Source organism: Thamnophis elegans, chromosome 13, assembly GCF_009769535.1.
Source record: "Thamnophis elegans isolate rThaEle1 chromosome 13, rThaEle1.pri, whole genome shotgun sequence".
NCBI classification, from domain to species: Eukaryota; Metazoa; Chordata; class Lepidosauria; order Squamata; family Colubridae; genus Thamnophis; species Thamnophis elegans.
The window spans coordinates 16,646,101-16,673,972 of NC_045553.1; the positions used below are offsets into that span (position 1 = coordinate 16,646,101).

At 47.4% G+C, this 27,872-nt stretch overlaps 2 protein-coding genes across 3 annotated transcripts in view; both read left to right on the forward strand.

Moving 5' to 3' along the window:
• The window catches only part of MLEC (malectin), a 31,613-nt gene extending 21,064 nt beyond the window's left edge, over positions 1-10,549 (forward strand). For both annotated transcript variants that reach the window (XM_032229105.1, XM_032229107.1), the window contains exon 5: positions 5,188-10,549. In XM_032229105.1, the coding sequence (XP_032084996.1) occupies positions 5,188-5,417 (230 nt within the window). In that variant the 3' untranslated portion in view covers positions 5,418-10,549. The remainder of the gene's footprint in view (positions 1-5,187) is intronic.
• A 978-nt stretch (positions 10,550-11,527) lies between these two features.
• UNC119B (unc-119 lipid binding chaperone B) lies at positions 11,528-26,486 on the forward strand. The gene is made up of 5 exons (XM_032229140.1): positions 11,528-11,792; positions 17,151-17,264; positions 17,754-17,862; positions 18,381-18,553; positions 24,070-26,486. The coding sequence occupies exons 1-5, from the start codon at positions 11,591-11,593 to the stop codon at positions 24,180-24,182; spliced, it is 711 nt and encodes a 236-aa protein (XP_032085031.1). The 5' UTR covers positions 11,528-11,590; the 3' UTR covers positions 24,183-26,486.
• The last annotated feature ends 1,386 nt before the right edge of the window (positions 26,487-27,872 follow it).

Here is a 27,872-nt window from a genome sequence, read left to right on the forward strand (position 1 = left end):
GTCCTAGTGGAAAACAAGGACAAAAAGAAGGTGATGACGTCAGTTACTAAGAAATCCGACAGGAAGGGTCCCTACTCCTACAGGAGGCAGCCTTTCAGAACACGGAGCCCTCTTCCAGTTCTGCTCCATCCCGTCGGTCGTTTTCTCAGCAGGCTGATAGGTCCCAGGACCATCAGTCATTCTGAGACAGAGGTCACCAACAGCACTACTCCAGACGTCCCTTTCAGGGGGGGGGTCTGGTTCCCGTCCCTTCAGGAGGTACAAGTGACTAACTGAGGTCAGCTCCCATAGGAGGGTGTCTCCGGTTGTTCCACGCCCAGTGGGAGCAGATCACGTCGGATCAGTGGGTCCTACAAACAATCCGACTGGGTCTCACCTTGGAATTCCTTTCCCTCCCTCCCCGTCACTTCATCAGGTGCCCTGTTCCCTCGTGTCCGGTCAAACGGGCTCTCATGGAGCAGAAGATCAGGCATCTCAGGGAGATCAGGGCCATAGAGCCAGTCCCAGCAGGGCAGGAAGGGACAGGGTTTTACTCCATCCTGTTCCTGGTCCCCAAAAACTCCGGGGGGTGGAGGGGGATCCTAGATCTAAAAAGGTTAAACTATCACATAACCTACCGGAGGTTCAAGATGCAGTCCCTACAATCTATCCTGGGCTGCATCAGGCCGGGAGACATCTTGATCTCCATAGATGTTACAGAGGCCTACCTCCACGTACCCATCCGCAAAGCCCACCGCCGGTACCTGCGGTTTACCTACGCCAGTCAGCACTACCAGTACCGGGCCCTGCTGTTTGGCCTGTTGTCGGCCCCCAGGACATTTACGAAGATCTTCGCGGCAGTGGCGGTTTTCCTCAGATCCCATCCGGTGAGGCTACCCTGCTACCTGGACGATGTCCTCATCCAGTCATCGCCCCAGCAGGTGGTCCGGGACCTAGAGTACACGATGCAGGTACTTCAAGCTCATGGTTTTTTCATAAACTTGGAGAAGAGTCATCTTCATCCAATAACCAGGCTGCAACATCTAGGAGCCATCATCGACACCGTCGCCTGCCAGGTCTTCCTATCACCGGAGCGAATGGCAAGCCTCAAGGAAAGAGTCGCACAGGTGCAGCGGTCTCCCCAAGCCAAGGTTGTTCAACTTTCACAGCTCCTAGGCAAAATGATCTCGTGCCTGTCCATCGTTCCGTGGGCAAGGCTCCATTCTCATCCCGTCCAATGGCCCCTCCTCCCTTACCAAAGGGCCAACGAGAGCAGCTCAACAAGACTCATTCCGATCTCCATAAAGGTACGTCATTCGTTCAGATGGTGGATGTCTCCAGCTCTGATGAAGGGATCCCCGTTCAAGGAGCCGACCCGGCTCACCATCACGATGGACGCCAGCCTGTACGGTTGAGGGGGGGGGATTTCCACAATCAGCTTGCTCAGGGCAGGTGGTCCCCAACCGAAGCCTCTCACAGCATCAACTGGCTGGAGCTGAGGGCGGTCCGGTTTGCTCTTCTTCATTTTCAGACCGGCATTCAAGGGCGTCATGTGAGGGTGTTGACGGACAATGTCGCGACAAAGGCGCACATTAACTGCCAGGGGGGCATGCGCTTCAGATCCCTGATGTCAGAGGCCGACATCCTAGGTCGGTGGGCGGAGAAGCACCTCCTGTCCATACAGGCGGAGCACATTTCTGGCATGACCAGCACCCAAGCAGACTGATTGAGCAGGGCCACGGTCGACCACTCGGAGTGGCGCCTGCATCCGCCTGTTCCAGCGCATGTCCCAGAGGTTTCGTTCTCCGCAGATAGGCCTGTTCGCCACAGCGTCCGACTCGCACCTTCCCAGGTTTTTCACGAGATTTCATGACCCACATGCTGAGGGGGTCAATGCCTTGCACTGCCCTTGGCCGCGGGAACTGCTCTACCCCTTCCCACCATTACTTCTACTTCCCTGAGTTATCCGGAAGATCCTGTCGGAGGCAGCGGAGATACTACTGGTGGCGCCGTTCTGGCCCAGGAGAACCTGGTTTGCGAACCTGGTGAGTCTTGTCATCAAGCCCCCTTGGTGGATCCCGCCGCAGGAGATCTCCCTCAGCCAGGGGGCCCTTCAACATCCGGAGCCCCAGTGGCTACAGCTAGCCATCTGGCACTTGAGAGGGCTCTCCTGAGCAGGGCAGCCTTTCGACCAAGATGATCTGCACCATCCAGGCGTCACAACACCCCTCCACGATCCGGATCTACAACGCTACCTGGAGGGACTTCGTCGGTTGGTTTTTCCGCCCGTTCCTGTCATCCTGGACTTCCTGCAAGACAGCCTTGACAAGGGTTTGGCACCCAACACTCTTCGCCATCAGGTGGCAGCGCTTTCCACCATCCTGGCTTCTGACGGACAGTCTTCACTCGGTCGTCATCCCACCATCCGCAGTTTTCTCAGGAGGGGGGGCTACTAACCTGAGCCCCCCAGCGGTTCACAGATATCCAACTTGGGACCTTACCGTAGTCCTACGTGCTCTTATCGAGTCCCCGTTTGAACCTCTCCGGATATTTGACATTTAAGACCGCCTTTCTAATTGCCATCACTTCTGCAAGGCGTATTTCTGAGCTGGCTGCCCTGTCTGTCCATGAGGACTTGTGCCTGATTCAACAGGACAGGGTAATCCTCAGACTGGACCCGTCGTTCATACCTAAGATTAATTCCTGGTTCCACCAGGCTCAGGAAGTAATCCTCCCAGATTTCTGCCCGCATCCCACACATCCCAGAGAGAAACGCTGGCACAAGCTGGATGTCCGCAGGACGCTCCGCAGGTACATCAAGCGTACTGCTAGTTTTCATCGCTCTGAATCGCTCTTCGTTTCCTTCCAACCATCTTCCCAGGGCAGGAAGGTGTCTTTGTCTACAATCGGTGGGTGGCTTAGGGCCTGCATTGCCCTCGCTCATGTCCTGCAGTCCAAACCGGTGCCTAGTCGCATCATGGCACATTCTACTAGGAGCGCTGCCACCATGGCAGCCTGGGCGACTTGGGCACCGATTGAAGAAATTTGCAGGGCGGCCACCTAGACCTCGTTATCTCCGTTCGTACGGAATTATAAGTTGGACAAGTTTGCTTCAGTGGAAGGGGCCTTTGGGAGGTGAGTTCTTCAGGGCATTCATACCAGCGGAGAGACCCTGACTGCTACTGCTTCCCGCCCTAGTAACATTTAGCTTGGGTATGTCCCTTGCTTGGACTCTCCTGAGCAGTGCCCTGGAAAAGGACCATTGACTTACCTGAAGGGTCGTTTTCAGGGCACTGTGAAAGAGAGTCCACCCCACCCGTGGGTCTAGTTCCGCTGTTCTCAGTTCAAGGTTGGCAGTTCTAGTTGGACTTGTTTATTGTTGAGAGTATATTGGATCCAGTGTTGGACTTCTCAGCGCGCAACAGTTCCATGTCTTCATTGAAAAAATCTGAAGATAATCAGCACCAGAGGCGTGGCTTAAAGTTTCAATTCAGTTCTGGGCAGTTTGGCTGTATTTAACCCATTGCTTGCTTGGACTCTCCTTTGCAGCGCCCTGAAAACGACGCTTCAGATAAGTCAATGGTCCATCTAGACCCTTTGTGATACTGGCAAGTTCACAAAATATGACAACCGTGGCTCTGGACTCAGTGTCATGGGCCCAGTTCAGTTTCAGGGCCAGATGAACCTTCGATTGCTGTCCATAGAATGGTGCCAAGCAAGGCACTAGCCGGCCCCAGGAAATGCCACCCAATGGAGGGAGGAGCAGTGCTGGAATCAGGATCTATCAGGAGTGGATCTTGCTTATCAACCAGGTTGTACGGTGGCTCTGAAGGCTCTGTGGAACCTAGGGAATGGATGGCACCAACTGAAGCAGGTGGAATATATTAGGAAGGCTTGTGTAAACAATGATGGTGGCTCCAGATCAGGAACCTGCAAAATGCCTGGACCTCAAAGCTAATATCAGATTGGCTGGGCTTATGTATCTGGTAATTGAATGGCAACATCTCCTAAATGCTACCAACCCAGTAGAAACCATCTTGACTTCCAGATACTGAGCCACCAAAATTATCATCTGACTGGGCATTCTCTTCCTTAGTGGTGCAAAGATGCATGTCTCCAGCAGCAGGGATCCTTGGAGAGAGGAGAAGCATCCAGTAACTACTGTACTATCTTAAGGCAGTCTTGATAACAAAGAGTGTATCTCTCTGGCTATCCTACACACACACACACACACACACAAACACACACACACAGCACGAGAGCAAACCTGGCACAAGTTTAGGCTGAGTTGACAATATAAGAGTAGTTAAAGTTATCTTTCAATATTTTCAGGGTCCCCAAAAGATAGGAATTAGTCCCGCACCGCTAAAAGAAAATGGAGTTGGAGATGGTTCTAGCTTTTAAGGGTTTAAACACTCACTTTTTCTTTGCAACTGCTACGTGTTGCTTCTGGCCAGTGGAAAGGGTTAGTCTCTTGTTAGTATGCTGCTCAGTAAACTAGATTCAGCCAGTGCCTGTACCTAAGAAGGCTTTTCCCACAGGAGACGGGAAAATGTCCCAAGCCTCTGGCCAAAGAGGCCTGTATTCTCAGGTCCATTTGAGCAGAAAAGAACTCTTCTTCCTTTTACTAAGTTTTTCCAGCTGCGGTCCCATTGCAAGAGACAACAGTCGGTAGGCAAGATGAATGTGTTGCCATGCTATGCCAAAGAACATCTGCAACAGGGAAATTGGAGGTTGCCATTTGGGGGATTGGGGAGGGGACATCATTCCCAATTGGCTGACCTTCTCTGGGTGGTAGAAGAGGTTATGTGGGCAGGGGTCTGGCTGCAGGTGCTCTGGCTGTCTGACCACAGCCTACTTGTCTGTTGAGAACATCCAGAGGAAATGGCATAGCAGGGGCAGATGTCTCAGGTTTCTCTCTTCCTTAGGGCTGGTGCTCCAACCTCCCCTTCCAGGGGGAAAAAATTGGGAGTTTGTAACAGGTCAAAAATGCTAACCTGTTGCATTTTATGGAGAAGCCGACACGTTCATGTGTAGCCTCAGTGGGATTCTATGTTGGCCTTGAGAAGGCTTTGTATGTGCCTTAAGCATCTTACCTACAGCTTTGAATCATAACGTTGAGGGTTTAGAGAAACGCTCCTTGCCTCCCTGCAATTTCTCTGCTTTACACCCTAGACTCTGGCATTGTTTTTCTTCTTCTTTCTACAGATGTTCCAAAGCTTCAGCCTCACCCAGGCCTGGAGAAGAAAGAGGAGGAGGAGGAAGAAGAGGAGTACGAAGACGGGTCCAGCCCTAAAAAGCAGGCCAATAAGAACCGGGTCCAGTCAGGTCCCCGCACACCAAACCCCTATGCCTCGGACAACAGCAGCCTCATGTTCCCGATCTTAGTGGCCTTTGGCGTCTTCATTCCAACCCTCTTCTGCCTTTGCAGGTTGTGAGAAAGACAGCAAGCACAGTGCAAGCCGAAGAGGAGGAGTTGGGCCGGATGTGGAGGCAGTCCTGGCTTCTCCATATTTAAGGAAAACAATGGCTTTTTAAGGAGCAGCAGGTACAATAAAGGGAGACTTTGCATCCTCCTCCACAGAACTTTGGGTCTTGGCCGGCTGTGGGCCAGCAGCAGGCACCTTTCCTCTCCAAAAGGCCTTGAAGCAGAACCTGGATCTTTGGGGCAGTGAATCCTGCAACGAGCAAGATGGAGTCCAAAGGGGCGGGCAGAAAGGCATACGATCCGAAGGTTGGCTAGAAAGAGAAGCAGCCACTGAACAGCCTTGCTGGATGGATCCACGGGTGTGGAGATGGGGGTTGGGTAGACATCCGCTAGAACATTTGTAGCTCAACACATGGTACTTCTTTTCTCCTCTGAATGAGGAGGCTCACCTTGACGGATTGATATTTGGTCAACATGCTTTTGGTTATGGGACAGGTTGAGCCGGTAATCTAAGTCACCTGCTCTGCCAGGCGTTCTGAGAAGATTTTATTTTCAGGCAAAGTGCATTCCCTGGTCATGATAATTCTGGCAAGTCTTGAGTTGTCTTTAGAGAATTCCCTCTCGCCTCTCCTGGTGTAACTTTAATCTAGTTTCTCTCCCCCTCCTCCCATCCTCCCAAATGCAGTGATTCCACTCTTAACTCCTCTTCCCATTCCATGTCACATGGCAAAAACCTGACCAGCAGAAGCTGGCACTCTAGCGGGCATTTAGGGAGCTCCCTTGATGGCCTTCCATTTTTCTTGTGCCTGGAGACTTTCCACGATCCAAGGTGGTGGCTCCTTTTTTTCTGCTTAAGAGCTCCAGAGCTAGAAAACCTTCAAAGGTTTCTGTCTTGCATCTTCAGTCATTACATTTTTTTTCAGGCTCGGCTTCAACTTTTGAAGGAGATGCATGTCCTTTGAAGGGATCCTGCCGGCCATTCCTTTCTCGGGTCTTTTGGTGGGCACAGTCTGAAATGACCTTAAAAGGTGCTTCCCGCAAGATTGTATTGTAAGCAAAGCCAGGATTGCTTGAGCATAACCTACAGAGAAATCCCCTACTTGGGTTGTTGGGACTGCAGTTGTCATCTTCCCTAAATATTTACTGGGATCTAAGGAATATTTCTCTCTGTGTCTTTTGATGTGGCTTTCTGGTTTTCCACTGCTATAGTTATATCTGGATCTGGGCAAAACAAAGGCAGAGTTGAAAACCTTTTCCTCAATGGCCTTTTCACACAGAGCAAGATGTACTTGTCAATCTGTCAGTTGATATTCAGCTCATGGTACTTGAGCCCCGCAGCGGCCAGGTTGTGCCACCGTATTTAACGTTTGTTCCTATAATCTGTTCCATTTTCCCAGTTTGTGGGCTTAATTTTAAGGCACTTGTCCGGTTTCTTTCCGGCTACAATCTCAGTGGGGAAATGAACTGTTTTGCATTTTCTTTTCATACTGCTGGTAAACATATTAAACTCAGTCAGCTGCTCTCTTTCTCCTGCTGGCTCAGAAAATTGTCTTCCTGCCCAGATTTGGCTTGCTTTTGGACATTTCACCTCAAAGTAAATTCTTTCCTTTTTATTTATTTATATATATTACTACTAGACAGAAAAATCCCCCCCCCCAAATTTATTTAGGAATAAGCCCCATTTGACTGAAAATGCTGGCAGGGATTTGCAAGTGTTTCATCTGGAAGCTACTCATGGCTCTAAACTTCATTTGATGGAAATCCATATTTGGTAATAGGGTGTCCATTTTCATGGCTGCCATTGGTGAAATGACTTCTGGGTTATGTCCTGTGAGACGGTTGATACCTGCTAGCAGAATATAGTAAAGGCTGAGGAAATTTCAGACCTTCGTTGTCTCACACCCCAAAGTAATTTCACCAAGTACCGTAGTCTTTGAATTTCAACTGCGAAGAATTCGAATTGGAAGCTGTTGACGTCGCAGGTCCGGACAGATGAATCTGTTTTTGAAAGCAGGTGGATGTTATGTGAGCTCAGGTACGTAGCCATGAGGACAAGGGGCTGCTTTCATCTTGTTATTGTTCATTTTTTGAATCCGTAATCTTTAAACGAAAGCCCTTGTAGCTGTTTATTTAGGGGCTAATTTATATTTTGCAAGTGAAGAGAACATATAGGCTGCCTTGCCTCGCTCGTACCCTAATTTGTCCGACTTGATTGTAAAACTGCACATTTCCTCCACAAACAAACTGAAGATGGAGGAAGACCAAGTGAGCTATTGCAATCTCATTCCCATTCCCTTTTTTCTCCAGGGCCAGAGGAGGCTAAAGGCTACTGATTATCTTCCTGAGCAACTGTACTCGCTCTCTTCTCCAATTCAGAAAACTCAAAATTCCTAAAGGAAGAGATGGTCTGTTTCTGATATGGATGGGTAGACTTAAGACCACTGAAAATCTGCATTTCTAGGTCTTGAGCTGTTAAAAAAAAGGCAATTCCCTTTTATCATAAGAATGTTTGGTTCCAGTCAATCGCTAGAAGAGTAGCTTTATTCCTATTTTTTATGCAGAGAGAACATGGCCCTAATTTTCCCTTAGAGTTTGAATATATTGAGTGTGGTAAAACATTCAAGTATTTTCTTCTTTTAAAGGAAAATGCAGCAAAGTCAGCATTTGAATCTGTATTTGTTGCTTCTGCCTTTTGAACATTTTCAGGTATAAGTTGGCAGGCTTCTTTGCATGTCAAGAGGTCTTTTTTTAATGGAACTTTTGTTTTGTACAAACTTTGCACAAAAAAGACCCTTGGAGCCCCATGCTCTGTACACTTCACATCCTGCTCTGAGATGCCCTTAAAGCCACGCACATGTGTGAGGGCTTGGTCTTTCATACTTCTATACTCTGAAAGAAAGAAAAGGTGATCTATCAAGATCCTTGCAGCGTTACCCTCCACAAAGCACATCAGGACAGAAGCTGCTCTCCACTTCCACAGATTGTGCTTTTACAACTCTCTGGTTGGGCAGGGATCTATCCCTTTTAAGATCTATCAAAGTATTAAGACTGCTGTGAATGGCACAGTTTGATTTAGAGGGTTGAGGATCAACTGGCTTAGGTTGTTTGGCATCTTGATTTAGGGACCATGGTCCTTGAGGCTCTTCTGCCTAAGCTGGAGATCTTGTTCTTGCAGACTATAAGGTACAAGTGAATGGCAGTCTAAGTTTTGCCTGCCCGATGCCAAAATATGCTGAAGGTTCCTACCGCTGCCTCTTGTGAGAAGGGTTCATTTGTTCTGGGTTCATTTGTGCTGATGCATGCTTTAGTTATGTGCTTGGGGCACTGGTCCTTGTGTAGTAGCATTATTGGGCATAGTGGTATCCGGCTGCCCCTTTGTGGAATTGTTTTTATTTTTTGACCTACGTTTTGCTTGCACAAATATAATGCCTTCTCCCTTAGCCAGTAGGGGGAATAAATGGTTGCTTTCTCTTTCCTGAGATCCCATCAGACATAGACTATTGAGAAATAATCCTATTTCACCGCAGCAATTTAGACATTTAGAAGAGGAAACCCATGAATCAGGTATCCTCCTTTAAATGTCTTGAAGAGGGAGAAAAGCCTGGAGAAAGATCTGCAGTTGCCTGGTAAAGGTAAAAAAACGCTGCTTGGGATTAATTGGGTATTCCGTTGAATGTAGGCCAAAGCGTGTTCCATATAAGTTGGAAAGATCAGGTGTTGGGATTTGCCAGAAGGAAAGGCTAAAGTAAATGGATATTGTTGGGCCTCCCTTGCCGCAAAGCCAAAGGTAAGCGTTGGGATTGTTGCTCTGCAGAACTGTGTTTATCCTAAAGACTTTCAGGTTGCTAGAACAGACTGTAGCTTGCTTTTGAAAAGCCCCAAAGACAAACACAGCAGTAAAAATCTCTACTGGAGAATTTGGGGTGGGCCTCGAAATGCCGTCTTCCTTCAGGAGCTTAGCTGGTGGCACACAATGCCTGCTAGGCCCTAATGCTGCTTCCTTCAAAGCAGAGCCCAGGAAGGTAGGGAAAGGGGAAGCATTGGCTGCCAACCACCTTCCATTGCCTTTCTGCTGTCCCTCCCCTCCCTGCTCCCAGGCTCCCAAAGCTGTGCTTGATGGGGATCTGATAGTGGTGCTTAGCTTCCAAATCGTTATTTGATCGAGGGCTGTGTGTGTGTGTGTGTGTCTGTGTGTGTGTTGGTTTCTTGAACCAAGAGATCACTCCCTGGTTAAAACCTGTGGGAAATTATTTGGGGTGCCTTTGGGGAGTGCCTTGGGAGATGTTTGAATTCCCCCAGGGAAAGGGCCTGGCCTTTTTTTCTCTCTTTCTCTAAACTTCACTTCCTAAGCCTCGTCATGATCAAAGTTTTAGTGGCGATAATCCTTGTTATTGCTAACGAGGCAGATGTAGGTTTTGAGGGCTGCAATCTCAGCTATCAGAAGATTGAGGCCCCATCCTTTATTGTACTGTTGTGTATATTTATCTTTTCTATTTGTGTCCCTGCTTGCTAAAGAGGCATGGACGTGGCCTCTTAGGACAGCCTAGAACAGGGGGCCTCCAACTTTGGCAACTTTAAGCCTGGTGGACTTCAACTCCCAAAATTCTAGGAGTTGAAGTCCTCCAGGCTTAAAGTTGCCATGGTTGGAGACCCCTGGCTAGAATGTTTGCTGCCAGGTTTCAAGCTTGGGTGGAATCTGTCCTTGCGCTGGTTTGCCATTCACAACTTTAAAGTCAATACATAATTCTGAAGCAGAGTGGTGCACGCAAATGTCCTTTACTTTTGTGTCTTTTAATATTTTGCATTGGTTCTTTTTATTATTGGGATGTGTGTAGGTGTGCATTTAATATTGAGCTTGGGCAAAGGGTAAAAAGCACATATGACTTTTGTCTGACTACATTGGCTTTGCAAAAGATTTCTTTTCCCGGGGAAGTGAAATAGGTATGGATGAGTTCTGCATTAATTATTCCCCCCATCCCATTTTTTGGTACATTTAGCTGTTTTGTTTTTTTAATAAATTTTGTTGATTTCTCTTTTTTTTTCTCTCAAGATGTCTGGTTGAGGGAAATATTCTGAAATCTACTGCCTGGCAGTTTTAACCAGCAGTGTGTTAAAAAAATAAAAATTATATTGTCACTTAAACTAAGCCGCGGTTTCATTTTTTAAGTGGAAAGATGACATATCAGCTTGAAACTCTGTAACTCCTGACTAACTTAAAATTCTGGCACCACAACAAAGAATCCTTCCCAAGCTGGCATTTATATTGTCTCTATTAGTATTAAGCTTGCTTGTTCTTCAGCCTTCCAGCCTTCAGAGGTGGGTAAAATGAGGTCGCAGATTGTTGGGGGCAAAAGGCTGACTCTGTAAACTGCTTAGAGAGCGCAGTAAAGCACCACAAAGCAGCATATAAGGCTAAGTGTTATTGCTCGCTCTTTTCTCCCTTCCATGGTGCACCATGGTTAGAATGGAGTATTGCTGGCAAACTCTGCTCACTGCCAGCAGTTCAATTCTGATCTCAAGTTGACTCAGCCTCCCCTCCTTCCAAGGTCAGTAAAATGACCCAAATTGTTGGGGGCAAGAAGCTGACTCTAAACCACTTACAGAGGGCTGTAAAGCGGTATATAAGTCTAGGTGCTGGTTTTAAGTGCAAAAAACAGACTTAATGGTTTTAAAAAAATTCCCTCCCTCTTCTAGTAAGGCGTGTTTTAAGTCCAGAAGGTCTGCTTCCTGCCAGATTCGATTACCAGATACACTTTAGGACGGTCTCAACCTCGTCAATTTTTTAAGTCGTGTGGACTTCAACTCCCAGAATTCTCTGGGTGGGGAATTCTGGGAGTTGGAGGTTCTTTTTCCAAAAGGGAACTGGACTCTTTTTTTCCCCTTGAGGCGGTTCAGGTTTGCTTCAGTCGAGCTAGGCTGCCCTAAAGAAGCCGTCTCCCGAGGCGACGGGTGAAGAAAGGGCTTCCGTAGGGCCGCTGGAGGCCGCCGAAGAGGGGAGAAATCAAGCGGGATCGGGGAGGGGGCGCGAGAAGGGGGCGTGGCCGTATACGTGCGTGCGCGTTTCCAGGGGCGGAGCCGTCCCCTTGTTAGGCCGCGAGCCCCGCCCCCTGCTGCCATGGCTACCGGCGGGCCCGAGGGAGAGGCGGCCGCCATTTTGGCAGCGGCGGCGGGGCCGGCCCGGCGATGAGCGGCTCGAAGCCCAGGGTGGCCGCGGCCGGGCCCGGCGGGGCGCTGAGTCGCCTGCGCGGGCAAAGGAGCTCCGGGGCTGCCAATGCCGCCGCACCTCCGCGGGCCGCCCTGCCGCCTCCAAGGACAGAGGCGGAGCTGCTGGCGCTGGAGGCGGTCCGGCCCGAGCACGTCCTGGGACTCGGCCGCGTCACGGAGCGTGAGTAGCCGCTTCCCTCCGCCCGGAGCATCCTTCCCCTCGCCGGCCTTCCTCGCTTTCTGCAGCGCTGCGGCCTCCTCGGCCGGGAAGAGGACGGGGGGCTCGAAGGGCCGGAACCTCTTGGAAAGCCCCCTCCGCTCGCCTCGCTCCTGGCCGGGTGTGGCAGTCGCTGTTTCCCGAGGGGGGAAGACCCTCGGCAGGCAGGGCCTCCCTCCGCCCCTCCCTCCCCTTTGGGGTCCCCGCCAGGCGCTGAAGGGACCGGGGGGGGGGCTTTGGGCATTTGTCTCCGCAGAGAAAGGGAGGGGAGCGGTCGCCCACAAGGCCCGATGGCGGCGGGAAACAGGTGGGGGATCTGCCGGCTTTCCTGATCTCCGAACTGAACCAGCTGCCCCCCCTTTCCTCCCCTTCGCCTCCCAGCTCCCCCCCCTCATGAAGACCCCCCTCCCTCCTCTGAGGATGCAGAAGCGCCCTGGCTGCCCTCTTGACCCCCAGAAGCTCAGCCCTTTTTGGAAAGACAGATTTCTCCCTCCCCAGACTCACCCTCAAGCGAGGGGTCTTCAATCCCCCTTGTGGACTTTGACTCCCAGAATCCCTTTGGGAAGCCATGCTGGGGAAGTCTTAAAGTTCCCAAGGTCGGAGCCCCCTCCTCTAGCTGCAGCCCAGACTGAGGGTCCCTCCCAGGTGTACTTCAGACAAACAGTGGCGTCATTTAAGGTGGATTTGGGCAGCATTCTCTGCTTGCTTGTCCTGCACAACCCGGGCAACACCAGCAGCAGCACCTGTCAAGGCGCCCATCGCACAAAGGTTAGTATCAGAAGGATGCTGCCCACCTTGGCCGTCCCCTTCAGCTGGATCTTTTTCAACTTTGGTTCTGTTCCAACACCCCTTGTCCTCTTCATGATGTAGGCAGTCTGCTGTTGTGTTAGCCCAAACTTGTCAATTCCAGAGAGTTGGTCAGGGGAGTGTCAAGGTTCCAATTGATGAGTTCAACCACATCAGTACTTCGTGATGGACAGCTTTCTCAAAGAACTGTTCTACTGAGTACACCCTTTTGGCACGCATGAAAGCAAAACCAACTCTTATTTCCCGCGGGTTTAGTATAATTAAAGAATAGATATTTGCCTCCTGCCATGTCACAGGTCACATTGTCCAATTAGGTGTTCTGGCATCTCCCTGGTAACTCCTTCCACTCTCTCCCTGACACCTGCTGAGATGACCTTGGTTCCCACAGGACGATGTTGCTGTCTGGTCCGACATTCCAAGCTTCCCCCTCTCCCCATACAAGATGGCAAGATGAGAAATGAAAAGATGGCTGTGGCAGCCCAGATCCGTTTCGAAGTTGGCAGAGAGTAACTTCAGTGGCATCCCTTGGAGCTTTGTGTAGTGTCTCCCTAGCCTGCCTTTGTTACACCCAAGGCAATGTATTTTGTTTCATTTTGCTGCTTGTTCCAATTCCTGGCTCCATTCTGGCAACTCATAATGAGCCAAAAATGGTAGAACTGGAAGGGCCAAAACTTCTTTCAGTCAATGCACTGCTGAATTTGTTCTCATCAGATTCAAGGTAGATCAGTTTGCCACTAATCAGGGGGCCGCATGCAGTTGTGTTAGCCAACACAGTGGCATCAAAGTTTGCCTTGCCAATAGTCGTCATCTTCAAATATTTGGAACTCCTTGTGCACATCCAAAACAAAGATTTTCAAATTCCACAAGAAGAGAGGTTTATGCTTTGGCACAGGTGTTACCCTGCATGGCACCGAATGCCACTGACATCTCCATCTTGCTCTTTCAGTCTGCTTCTTCAGAAAGACTCTTGTGCTCAAGGGGTGCTACAACATGAACCAAGATGGCTGAATGAGCATAATCCCACCATTCATCACACCAGTGCACCGGAAGTGGCATCTACATCAACCTTTTGACTTAGCAGGAGGGACTGCTTGCTTCGGTACACCACCTTTGTGTAGTTTTGCAGAAACTGAAAAGGCGTCTCAACAAGATCATGGAAGACAGTGTGCCAAGACATGGCCTGCAGATGACCAACCTCTCTTCAGGCTTTGAAACAGAACTGTGCAGCCTCGGCTGTAGAACTTGTATCTTTTTTCTGGCACATATTGAAACTGTCAACTTTTAAGAAGTCATTGCCATATCTTTGTGTTCCTTTCATCATTGTGACCTGTCTGGGATTCTTAACTATTTTTGATCTCAGTGTTATTCACATGATTGAACATGAAAGTGTTGATAGTGAGCACCGCCAACCTTTGATGCTGCACATGCTTCATTGCTGGTTGATGTAAGCCTGCCCTCAGCAAGTAGGTAGACAACTGCACGAAAACTCCCTGATTTTGTATGTCAGTCTGGATTGCCAACATTTGAGGGGAAGGAGGCCAAGGTAGGACAAGAAGGAATAGATGGAAACTAATCAAGGAGAGAAAATTCCTAACAGCAAGAACATTTAATTGGTGGAATGACTTGCCTCCAGAAGTAGCATCTTCCAATATTTGAGGTGCTGCCACAAAGAACAGGAGGTCAACTTAGTCTCCGAGGTGGGGTGTGGGAGGAGTCACTGAATGGTATTGTTATGACCCAATTGCCTGGAGACTGAGGTAAATCTGAGGACACTCCCTCTGTTCCTCCTGGAGACTCCCCAGATTAACCTCAGTCTTCGGCCTAACAGGAGCTATTCAGTGACTTTCCGAATTTAATTTTTATTTCCTTTTTTGTCTTTTACCTTTTTTGTGATTTGACTTACTAGCTTCAGGCCTTTGGCCTTCAATTTTCTTCATTTTTCTTCTTTTTGCCTTCGTCGGACCTCCTGCCTCCTCCTGCTGTGCCCCGTTCCTGCCAAAGCACGAGCTACGCTCGCTGCTACCTTGCGGGCCCTGAACCACCGGCTCCCGGTGGAGGGGGGGTCTCCAGACCTCGCGCGCCACAGCTGTTTTAAACGGCAAGGAGAAAAGGCTCCAGGAAGACTGCGGAGCATCGAGAAGAGGGAAGGAGCGGTCCCGCCGGATCCTCCTCAGGTGATCGGACTGTGTGATCGGTGGTCGCTATTTTGAGCACGTGGGGGCATGCGCGAGGCGTGGAGGCGTACTGATACCAATTGCTGCATCGCCTCAGCACCGAACAGCAGCAGCAGAAGATTCTTTTGGGCCTCAACTCCACCGGCTATTCGGGGAGATTCCAGCCCAGATTGGTGCCCAGGACTCTTTCAGCCTGCGGATCGGCGGGTGAGGAAGAACACCGCAGATCCGAAGGAGCTCCGGATCCACGAGGATAGAGACCACAGCTGAGAGAGAGGAGGTAGAGAGAATGAGAAAACACCTAATCGTGAGTACTGCGATGGTGGAGGCCACCTGGAGCAAGGGAGCGGCTGCCCCAAGCTCTCCAGAGGGTTCAGACCCAGGCAAGGGAACCTCTCGAGAGGTAGGCCCTGGGTCTAGTGGGAGATCGCTTCTCAGGAAGTGTTCCTCCAAGTCATTCAGGAGGGACAGGCCTAGGCAGGAGGCCCCTCGAACCAGAGCGGCTGGGAGGAGGACATGCAGTTCAGGTAGGACCAACTGACATTCTCCAAAGCTCCTGAAGGCAGGACAAGAATCAATGAAATCAAGGAGTGTAGAACCCAGAAATTTCCTGACAGCAAGAACAATAAATCAGTGGAATGACTTGCCTTCAGAAGTTGCAGGTGCTCTATCACTTGGAAGTTTTTTAGAAGACACCGGACAGCCACTTGTCTGAAATCCTATAGGGTCTCCTGCTTTGGCAGGGATTGGACTAGAAGACCTTCGAGGTCCCTTCCAATTTTTTTATTCTGTTACTCTCTCTTGCCAGTGTTGAGGGCACTGAGGTTCCGACTAGCACCACCTCAACAATGTCTAGCCATAATATCATCTTGCAATGTGATGTCACCAAAAAGGACCCTTGTTGAATTGCTAGGGGGACCACTACAGGATTGTGCCCAGAACGGAAATGTTATTAAATGGACAATTTGGCTGAGTAGCAACTTCTGGCCTTCCCTGCTGGAGCAGCATTTCAAAGTCAGCTCCATATTGTGATTCTTTGTTTCGGGTGTCACTGATCCTGCAGCTACAGAGCTGAGCTCAGCCACTCCAGCTGCTTTAAGTGCACAAGAGATTTCGCTGGCAGAAGCTTTTCGGTTGGCTTTGGAAGCACCTTTGTGATGACTGCCACCTCACAGTTTCCCTGTTATCATCGTGGCCCTTTTGAATAGCCTCCAAACTGAGATTTGAGAGACCTTAAAGCCTTTTAGTTTTCCGGAGGGCCATGAAGGCCTGGCTCTTGTCCCAGTATTGGGATAGGATTGGGGTTGAGCTGGGGGGGGGAGGGGGGACATGTTTTTATATTTGGTTTTATGGATTCCCTAAAATCATGGCATGAGATGGGTGGCCATAAATAAATATTTAAAAAAAGAAAGAACAGGCTGCTGACCAAGCTTTCTGCCTCGTCGTATCCTGCAGCCAGAGCCTGTGTGTTGAAGCAGCTAGTCCTGGACTTACAACCACAGTGGAACCAGAACATCAATTGTTAAGTGAATGGTCCCTGATTTTATTATCTTTCTTTGCCATAGTCATTAAATGAATCACATGGTTATGACTGAAGACATTTCAGTCATAAATGCAAGGACGAGTCACAACTCACTTTTTTCAGATGTATTGCAACTTTGAATGGTCATTAAACTAAGGATCATAATTCTGAATAGTAGATTTACATGGTAAGTAGGACTGGTTATCTTTACAAAGTCAGAAGATATGTTCGCCCTGACTTTTATGTAATGAATTTGGCTTAAACCTCCTCTGTTTACCATTTCCCTCTTTCCTTCCACTACAAGATTACTAAAAAAAAAAGTCAGACAAAGTAGCTTATGATCTACAATGCTTTGTACTTAAAAGTAGGTCTTTTTTGTCCTGACATGAGATAGGTTGCATTTACTTAGATTTAAGTAGGCTGCTTGTGTTAATTCCCTCTTGACCAGTTATAACTGTTCTTGCACATTTGCATGTCTTGGCTAAATAATTTGGTGCCACCGGTGAGCTTGATAATCATATTGCTCAGTTCTAAATCCAAAGTTTATTTGGGTGTAGAATCCCTGCCGCGGTGCTTGCGTTTGTCTGTGTCTTACATCCTTCCACTGATTCTTCTCCTTTAACCAGGTGCCTCTCTTGGCCACAGAATTGGTCCGGAGTTTTGCAGAGACTTCCTAGTAATGTCTGCTGCAGTTGGAAACTCGCTTCCTTGCCCTGAATGCAAAGGCCCTTTTGGTGGGCTGGGCCAGGCACCCTCTCCATTGCCACCTGAACCTTCAAGGTTGCATTTCAGCCTCCCTTCTGTTTTCCTCTCTTCCAGATTACCTTTGCCGACCCGAAGACAACATCTACAATATTGACTTCACCAAGTTTAAAATCCGGGACCTGGAGACTGGGACGGTGCTCTTTGAAATTGCCAAACCTTCAATTTTAGGTAAGTTACTTGTGGTGTAAAGTAACGGGGTCCCGTTCTGAATCGCAACACCCAAATAATGGTTAACAATTCCAGGAAGGACATTTTGCTTCTAATGGTAGTTAAGAAGGTGGTCTCATAATCCCTAAATCTGTGCTTCCCCTTACTTCCTCTTATTCTGTCATCACTCTTGGGATGATCTGTTTCCTTGAGACCTTTCCGTCTAAATCTGGGTTCCATCCGTTATTCCAGGTGCCACAAAGGCATCTGTCCCAACACTTCACCCACCTAAGCCAAGCCACATTTAGCTTTGTAAGCTTGGTGCAGCAAGGCTGCCTCGGTTGCTCGTTCCGCATTTCCTGCTCCTGACCTTGATTCTAGCCATATTGCAGAGAAGGCCGAGTCGGCTGCAGGGGCTTCCTGGAGTGGTCCCACTTCCCGAATGTCAGGCCAATGGGAATCCCCACATATCTGACCTGCTGAGTTTTCTTTAACCATTAATTCCTGTAGAGCAAGAGGACTACGAGTGTGACCTTGGGGAGGTGGACAGCAGCGCCGGACGCTTTGTTCGCTATCAGTTCACTCCGGCCTTCCTGCGCCTACGGACCGTTGGGGCCACGTGAGTCTGGGCAGAAGCTCGGGATGGGCGAGACCAGGGGGCTCCTGGGGTTGCTCACCACCAGCCACTTGGTTTTCATCCAACTACAATCAGTCTGGGTGAAAAGCAAGTTCAGGACTTCTAAATGAGCACTTAAAAAACAAAGAAATCTTAAATCCAAGTCTGGAATTTTGTAGTTTGTACAAATTCAAAGAAAACTATATGTTCCTTGAGGCATGTCTGCTGTCTTTACTCTTTTTTCTTATTATTATTATTATTCCTGCTAATTTGAATTCCTAGTTGCACTGTACCTGAATCCCTGGGCATCCCCTTCCTAGGCCAGCCTTTCTTTACAACCAGGGGATAAAGATTGGTGGTGAGGCCTGTGGGATCCTGTCAAGGGACAGCTGGGCCCTTCAAGTGTGCTCAGCGGCTTCAGGGCCATCTGGAGGGCCGGACTCCAGAATTGCCATTCCTGTCCTGGACGCATGAGAGATTCTCCAGTGGTGGGTTCAACTCGCCCCCTTCTCTCCCTGCAGGGTGGAGTTCACTGTGGGAGACAAGCCTGTATCCAACTTCCGTATGATCGAGAGGCATTACTTCAGAGACCGACTTCTGAAGAACTTTGACTTTGATTTTGGCTTCTGCATCCCCTGCAGCAGGAACACCTGTGAGCACATCTACGAGTTTCCTCAGCTTTCAGAGGACCTCAGTAAGTACCTCTTGGGCCTGGTTGGGTGAACAGTCCACGGGTGGGAGTGGGAGGTTTTGGACCAGATGAGTCCCACAGCCTAAGCAGGGATGGTCAGCTGTCTTCGGCCTTCCATATCAGGCTCCCTGTAAGCACCGGATTCCTCAAGAACAGTCAGAAAATCCAGCCCTTTGTATGATTCCTCCATCGGGGTCTCTGCTTTGGTGGGAAACTTCCACTGTCAATTTTTTAAATCAATTTTTTATTTTATATTATTTATACATATCAGTGCGTGAATGGTGTGATACCTGGGTATGATACATTTAAATACACATAAACATAGTCTTATTACTGCTACATATTACATTCCATTTCCCTTATTTCATGTTATTTATACATGCCTTTTACTGTTGCCCTTCATATCTAGACCTTTCTATTCTTTTATATATCATAGCATATTAATGTGTGTGTGTGTGTATGTATTTATAGGTGTGTATGCGTGTGTGTGTATACACACACACACACACACACACACACATATATATATAAAAGATTTTTACAACCCCCGGTATGCCCAAATATGGGAGGAAGATCACTACTTCCATTCTCTGTCCTTCGGCTCGTCACAAGAGACCATCCAGGCAGAAACCCAATATTTTTACTGTTGCCTTTTTGTTACATTTTGTTGTATTTGTGCTGATAAATAAATAAAGGGAGACTAGTATAGATCTATTTCAAGCTATTTAGCTCTCATCAGCTAGCCATACCCTTACTGGGATTTGAACCTGGGCTATATTACATACTAGGCAGACTTCTTAGCCATTAGGCCACAGGCTCTTATCCGTTATCAGCGAAGCCAGGATGGTCTCTTGTGACGAGCCGAAGGACAGAGAATGGAAGTAGTGATCTTCCTCCCATATTTGGGCATACTGGGGGTTGTAAAAATCTAATAGATACCTTTCACCCTGGCTTCGCTGATAACGGATAAGAGCCTGTGGCCTAATATATATATTAGATTTTTACAACCCCCGGTATGCCCAAATATGGGAGGAAGATCACTACTTCCATTCTCTGTCTTTCAGCTCGTCACAAGAGACCATCCAGGCAGAAACCCAATATTTTTACTGTTGCCTTTTTTGTTACATTTTGTTGTATTTGTGCTCCCTTTATTTATTTATCAGTACAAATACAACATATATATATATGTTGATATTTGCGATATGAAGGAGAAAAAAAGTTAAAATAGGGATAGAGATAGAGGTATGTATGCATGTGTGTGTGTATATATACATACATATATACATACATGCACACTATTATTCCCCTCTTATCTCTATCACTATTTTAACTCCCCCCCCTTCATATTGCTATAATATTGTTTTTTTTATTAAAAGTTTTAATAAGTTTTACAGTTATATACCTTTCCCCGGTTGGGTTAAAGTTACAACCAAGTCATCCGCAAATGCTCGTACTCTGTATTCATAATGCCTAATCTTAATTCCCTGTAAATCACCTGACCCACGTATTTTATTCAGCAATAACTCCAGGGTTAAGATAAACAATAATGGAGATAGGAGACACCTCTGTCTTGTTCCTTTTTCGATTTTAAAGGATTCTGTTAGACTACCATTAACTATAATTTGTGCTGTTTGTTTCTGGTATATTGCCTTGATAGATTGTGTAAAGTACTCTCCAAACTGCATCTTTTGTATTATTTTCATTAAAATTGCCAATTCACTCGATCAAATGCTTTCTCCGCATCCAAGAATATAAGCACTGCTGGGACTTGGTTATTCTTCCCCAAATACTCCAATATATTAACAATTTGTCTTACATTACTTTTCATTTGTCTCCCTTGTATGAAACCAGATTGATCGTTGTGAATCATTTGTTGCATAGCTAACATCAACCTATTTGCTAATTTAGCAAAAATTTTATAATCTGTATGTGCTCTGCCTGCTTCTTATTCAAATATAGATCAAAACATTGATTGCAGGGATGGTCGTGGCTCTTTGATCTGCTATAGCAGACGCGTCCCGAGAGCGGAGTGTTTCGAGCTACAGGGGGGCTCACACCTTCCAAGCCCCAGAAATTACTCCTGGGGTTTAAGGGAGCTCTACCCTCGCTCGGCAGCTCTCCTCTTCCTCTTCTCCCAAGAAAAGAGTTTTCAAACTGCCAGACAACTGATTTACGCTGTCCTGGCAGTGTAATGCAATCTCGGGGCTGGAGCGTCCCAGAGGGACGTTGTCAGAGCCTTACGGTGCCACCGGAAGTCCCCCTTTTATACATATTTCTCTAGTTACTTCAAACTTTCAAACTTCATTCTTTCATTATTCAATATCTCAATATACAGTTTTAGTATTAATCACAGTCAATTATACATTTAAAGTACATCTATTCTTTCCAGTCCTTCAATTCATATAATTCTACTGTCAGGGTTCCAAATAGCATCCAAAATTAAATTAGAGTCCAGGGCAAAGGATTCCTCAAAGTTCCAATTTATCAAGAGAGCCATGTTGGCACATCTGGGAAAACCCGAATCTGAAAACTATCTGGTTTTCCCCACCCAGTTAAAAGTTCATGACCTTGCCCCCCACCCACAGGCCCATCACATGGTTCAATCTTCCACTGCCATGCTGGCAGTTTCCACCCATCCAGTTCCACTTAGGTGCAGAGACAAAGGATGACCTTGGCTTTCTAGAAGGAATTTTGTTTTGACTACATAGCATCTAACTCCGTACCATCCCCCCTCCCATTTTCCCACAATAGAAACGGCATAGTAGAATAATAGAAAGTGTTTTGATCCAGTTTATGCGCCACAGATGCATAACACTCCATTCCACAGACTTTATCCGACGGTGTATCACACCCAGGGCCCGACAGCCCATTGAGGATAAAAGTGGAACATCCACCTGGAGGGTGCTCCCGTATATACGGGGTGTATCCGAAACTACTGCACCCATCCTTTCAATGCAGTGGGTCAAGGCGCATAAACCGGACCAAACACTGAGAATGAGAGCGATGTGCCCAAAAGAAGCATTATCTAAAGAGGAGTCATCCTCGGTGGTTTATCATATTAACTGCAGCAACTGTACAAGTAACTATGTAGGGGAAACAGCTAAGCGGCTGCAGAGTAGAATGCATGAACGTGAACTGGCTGTCCGGCACACAGAACAGCACCCTCAGATCTGGACACATGAAAGAACACAATCACATATTCAATTTTCAAGAGGCAGAAGTTGTTGCCCATGATAGAACAAAAGGGGGGCGCCTGCTAAAAGAAGCCTGGTTTTCCGATAACAACCCCATCAATGCTTACCAAGCATTGAGGCACCAAGAAAGATCAAAACAACAAATGAAGCTGATTAATATATCAGATGTGCCTGCGAGACAGAAGAAGAGGGAAGAGGTGTGGAAGGAAACCAGAGAGAATACTGTTAAGGCAACATCAGACAGCTCAGCGTTGTTTCCTGGGGATGAGCAACCCAAGCTATGTTCAACAAAGGAGAAAGGAATAGGGGCATCGATTAAAATGCCTGATGTAAAAAAACAACAAAGCTAATCACAGGTGGGAGGCAGGTATCTAATGACTTTTACACTCTGACAATGTTAGCAGTGGCTAACGAAAGGTAAGTGAGAAATATATTTTAACGTTCCGGACATGTCTGTTTCATGTGTTCGTGTGTGTGTGTGTGTGTGTGTGTGTGTGTGTGTGTGTGTGTATAAAATCACCCATTGTGATTCTAACATTTCATTGCTAATCAGATTATTATGCATATTTAATAATACCGTCATTCAAAATCTAATTTTTCAGTTTTTCATAACTTATTTATATTATCATCCTGATATCTATAACACTAGTTGTTGAATAATTGTCCAACCTTTATAATTCTAATGTTAGTATACATTATTACAATATATTCGTAAAAAAATATTTTACTCTTTTTGTCTTTTCCCCTTATCCATCATGTCTTGCCTGTATCTGAACCTTTGATCTTATTTTCTTTTTGGCTTTCCTCCCATATTCATCCCTTAAATCTTTTATCCTACCTATTTGACTATGGAATCTAGCTTTTTCTCCCATCTCTACCCCTTCCCATTGTCTAATTTCAAAACTGTCTATTCCATGGCCCAGTTTTTCTTCCTGTTTCTCCCAGTCCCTTTTTAAGTCTTATTGTATTTTCCTCTTTTTTTTTTAGTTCCTTAGTCATTATTAGTTTTAGTAACATCTCCTCCTTGTTACCTTCTTCTTACTGCTTTCTCAGTTCTGCTTTCCCCTCCATTCCTTCTGATGGCTCCATTCTTTTTTCATTGTCCTGATGTTTGCCCATCATCCCTTGAATTATATTTTCCAGTTTTTGGTCAATGTGGTCAAATATTTCCTTAATGCTTTGAAAAAGCCCATTCCATTTGGCTTCCCCTCGCTTCCGTCTTGCATTGCATCTGTATTTAGTAGTATTCCTTTTTGGCGAGCTGTCCAGAATTCTTTAATTCAAAACAGAACTTCCAAGTCACAATTTTAAATTTCATCAGTAATCAGTCCAGTCAATTTAAATTCACCAGGGAGTTATCCACGCTTCTTTATATGTTCGGTAATATTCAGGGGACTCTTAACTGAAGTCCTTAATTAATAATCAAATCTCTAGTGGTCTTAGAGTAGATCCATGTCCAGCAAATATTTTCAATCTTTTTTCAATGGTTATTTCCAAGTTTGCATGGTTCCCTTTCCATCAGCAGATGGCGCTCTCGCTTCAGTCTGCTTCAGCCTCTCTGTAATATTGTTTACAATTCCAATTTCAATTATTTTAAGTTGTAAATCCAATAATTAAGCAATATTAGTAAAAAGAAATTTGGGACTTTAATTCCAGCTTTTTAAAGTGCTCTCAATCCCACGTCTTTTAGCTTTGAGAAAACAAATTTCTATTTATTTTTTTAAAGTAATTTTTTTCTTCTTCTCTGGTATTTTTCCCGGTGCCTGTTCACCGCTTAAACAAATAGTTCTAAATATGCTTTCCCCTTAAATTTCTTGGGGTCAAATTCCAACAAAAAGTATTCTCTCACCCAGTTCACACACCATTCACATTCTCTGCACCACCACAGTCTTAGGTATTCGGGCTGTCCCCGGCGGCCATTTTTTACTGCCGCTGCTCTTCAGATCAAGGAGCTTTCCGAATCAGGGAGGAGAGATGCGGCTCTCCTTGACCCACACAGTGGCCTCCCTTTACTTCACCACCTCCCCAGGGTGGCTGTGGCTCAATTTGAGTCCGACATAGAGAGCTCAGAACAGGGCTACGGAGGTCACTGTCCTTGCTTCCGAAGGGGCCAGAAGTACAACCGGAAGTCCCGCCACAGTCAATGTTTTAAAGGGTCTTAATTTCTCTGAAACCCACAGATTCTCTCACTGCTTCCTGCTCCCTACAGTTTTCCAGGCTGCTTTGTGGAGTGGTCTCTGCACTGCAGGGTCAGCGCCAGTGGCCTTCTCTGCAGGCTGTTTCTGGGCTATGGCTGATGCTCCTCCATCTCTTTTGCCCCTGCAGTACGCTTGATGGTCGAGAACCCCTACGAGACTCGCTCAGACAGCTTCTACTTTGTGGACAACAAGCTGATCATGCACAACAAGGCTGATTACGCCTACAATGGTGGGCAGTAGCCATTCCAGCCTCGCCTATGGACATTGCGTGGGTCAGAGGCAGCCTGGTCCTGCCCCTCCTTCCTGCAAGGCTCAAGAAGCAGCATGCCAAGTGGGAAGGGTCTCTTCTGGGATAGTAAAGGAATTCTCTGGGCTGCTCATGATTCCTTGCTGCATCATGGCTTCTATTGGCATCCTGGTCTGGTGATAACCCCAGCGACGGCCCCTCCAATGGACCAAGCTTGGCTAGAATCCCCTTCCTAATGCATCCCACAGCCCAGAGAACTGGGCAGGTGCCCGTTGCTCCTGTTGCCTCCAGGCCTGCTTTGCACCTGAGCTGACGTTCCTGTTTGTCAGGGCTGTTTCTCTGTCTTGGGGTTGGAGGGGCTCCTGGAGGAGGGCAGAACTTTGCAGTGCTTTATTCTGGGCCTATCCGAGCAACAGCAACCCCCAAACGTCTGGCCTGAATAATGGGGGGGGGGGTGCCCTGCAGCCAGAGGAGCAGAAGGTGACTCCCTGGCTTCACCTACCTAACAGCTCTCACCGGGGAGATGGGGGCCGTCCTAATCATTCTCCCCTCCCCACTTCTCAATATTGGCTTGCTTCTGGCTGAAAAAAGGCAAAGGCTGCAGGTGAGAATTGACTCCACCCTCTGGCTGGCCTCTCTGGCAAGCCGCTATAGATGCTGCTTTGGCAGAAGGGCTGGAGCCTCTCTGGAGGGATGTGGAGCACCCTATTGCACTCAGTCTCCAGAGTGGGGGAGCCTCCAGGAGGCAAAGGAATAGTCCAAAAAGAGCCAACATTTAAATCTCTTAGTTTGGTGGGGGGAGGTTTAACCCTAACAAAAGAGTTTCAGGTGCAGGACTCAGTTCCGTTCTTTTGGAAGGGGGAGGTTCTCGTCGTCGTGGGAAGGGCTGGTGGTGAGAATGGTGGGTCGACGCTTCCCCAGGCCTCTCTGGCAAAGTGCCTTTCTCCAAGGGCTTTCTTTTCCCCATCCCTCATGGTTAAATCCAGGTGCCTTTGGAACTGCCCTCTGCTGCATGGTCCCCAGGCAGCTCCTCTGGCCTGGAAGCCTCGGAAGGGCTGACCCCCCCCCCAAGCAGGGGCTGCTCGCAATACCCCCCCCCTGCAACTTTTCCTTTGTGCCTTCCTTGCCACTGACTTCCCAGCAATAGGAGGGAAACAGGGTATATGGGTGAAAAAAAATGGGGTGCTTCCTTGGGCAAGAGGGAATTGCCAGATGCCCCCCGTGTGCTCTCTGGGGCCCTGGACCCCTAGGAGAGCTGCCTTTGTGCCCCCCTCTGCTTCTCCTGGAGCCATTCCGTTCTGCTCTGCAGGGCCCACGACGTTTCTGCCACTCCCATTGGGCATGCAGGGGTCAGTTTGTGGGATGGGAAGATTGTTTCTGCCATGTTGACCAAGGGGGCTTGCGGGGAGGGACTGGGGCTGCCCTTCCAAAGCAGGATGTGATTAGAAATCAGGCCTCCCTTGTGGACTGGGTACCTGGGCAAGCGGGTGGCTTCTAAACTGCCCTGTGGCTGGAAAAGGCATGAAATTAAAATGCTGCCGTTTCCTCCTTTTTGGAAAAGCAAAATGGGGGCTCCCCTTTTGACTCCTCCCCTCCCCCTTGAAAGTGAAGACTGGCTCTGGGGAAACCTGCTCTCAGCAATTGGCAGGGGCCTCGGCCACTTTTGGGTCCACGGATAGTCATCCTGCCTGGAGCATGCCCCACCTGAGTACTGCTGAGGGGCAGCAGCTTGGCCATGACGGCTGTGTGGGGGTCAAGCACACAAACACACACACACACACACACACACACACACACAAAAGCATGCCTCACAGTTTCCCACATTTCCCACACTACGGATATTCTGGAATCTTGAATGATCTTATGAGTGTTTAGAGCTACAGTGCAATGAATTTTCCAAGGGCGGGAAAAGATTGAGCACTGGGGCCAACCTCCACACCCACCCACACACGCACAGACATCCCACCCCAATCTTGTGGCTTTGAATCGGCCATTGGCACAACATGAGAGTTTGTCCATAAAGGGGACTCTCCTCCCCACAGAATCTTGGTGTGGCAAGTATGAAATGCACAGGAGACGGTTCCTAGTTCTAATTTTCTTGTCAGGTATTTTTCCATAGAGAATAGCAGAAGTTCCAAAAGTCCCCCCTTCCCCGCCCAAGTGATTTCCTTAATAGTATGGATCTCTATCATGCTATCGTTTTTATATCTCCTTGATCTGCAGTAATCTAGCCGACTTGTTTGTATAAAGTGTTATTTTGTCTCAAGCAATAGTAATAAAAAAAACCCTACATTCCACTCTGGTGTTGTGTCATAATGTGGGCATGAATTCCATAAATTCAGATTGTGAATTTACTTAGAATTGGGGCCAAAAGATACACCTGAAGAGTGCTGGAGGATGTCAACATCCAAATCACTTGGGAGAGTAGCCTTTTTCAGTAGCAGTTAATAATTAGTCTATAAATAGAAAGTTATAACTAGTAGCCAGCACAAGTAACTAAATTAGTAGATCAGCGAAATGCTGTGCATGTAGTATACTTAGACTTCAGCAAGGCATTTGAGAAAGTAGACCACAACCTACTTCTTGGTAAGCTAGAAAAATGTGGGATAGACAGCATCTCCCCAGATGGATTTGTAACTTGCTGACAAGCCCCACTCAACAAGTCATCCTTAATAGTACTACATCTACATGGAAGTAAGCAGTGGGGTGCCACAAGGTTCCATCTTAGGCCCAGGACTCTTCAATATCTTCATAAATGAATTAGATGAGTGAATAGAAGGGGAACTCATCAGATTTGTAGATGACACTTAACTGGCAAGAACAGTCAACACTTTAGAAGACAAGTTCAGGATTCAAAAAGATATTGACAGACTTGAACAATGGGCCCTATCCAGCAACATGAATTTTAATGTGGAGAAAAGCAAGATTTTACCCTTGGGCAAGAAAAAACAAAGGTACAAGTACAGATTAGGTAAGGCCTGGCTGAAAAACAGTCACTGTGAGAATGGCCTTGGAGTCCTATGGACTTAAACATGAGCCAGCCATGTGTGGCAGCAGCCAAAAAAACTAATACAATCCTGGGTTGTATAAACAAGCATAGAATCAAGGCAATGTGAAGCATTAGTACTACTTTATAAAGCCTTAGTAAGAGCATACTCAGTAACTATCCAGGTTTGGTCACCACAATATAAAAGATGTTGAGACTGCAAAGTGCAGACAAGAGCAACAAAGATGATTTAGAGGCTGGAGGCTGAAACATGAAGGTTGCAGGAATCGGGTAGGTCTAGTCTAGTGAAAATGAGGATTAGGAGAGACATGATAGCTGTCCAATATCTCAGAGGCTGCCACAAAGAAGAAGGAGTCAAGCTATTCTCCAAGGCACCTGAAGGAAGCACAGTAATCCCAGTCATTGAACCAGGTTTTGGTGCTTTTGGCAGTGTGGGTAGCTGGAAAATGAAGTCAGCATCCCCATAAAGCTCGTCTGCAGAAGGAAGCATGAAGTGCTCAAAAATCTGGTAGACAGCTGCATTGCCCTGGTCTTAAGCACAGTGGTCCAAAGTCCTGTTGCTCCTTGGTCCAAAGTCCTCTTTTCTGATGAGAGGAACTTTTGCCAAAAGCACCAAAAATTTGTTCAATGACCTTGGGATTACTGTGCTTGATTGGTCTCTCCATTCTTCCTCCAT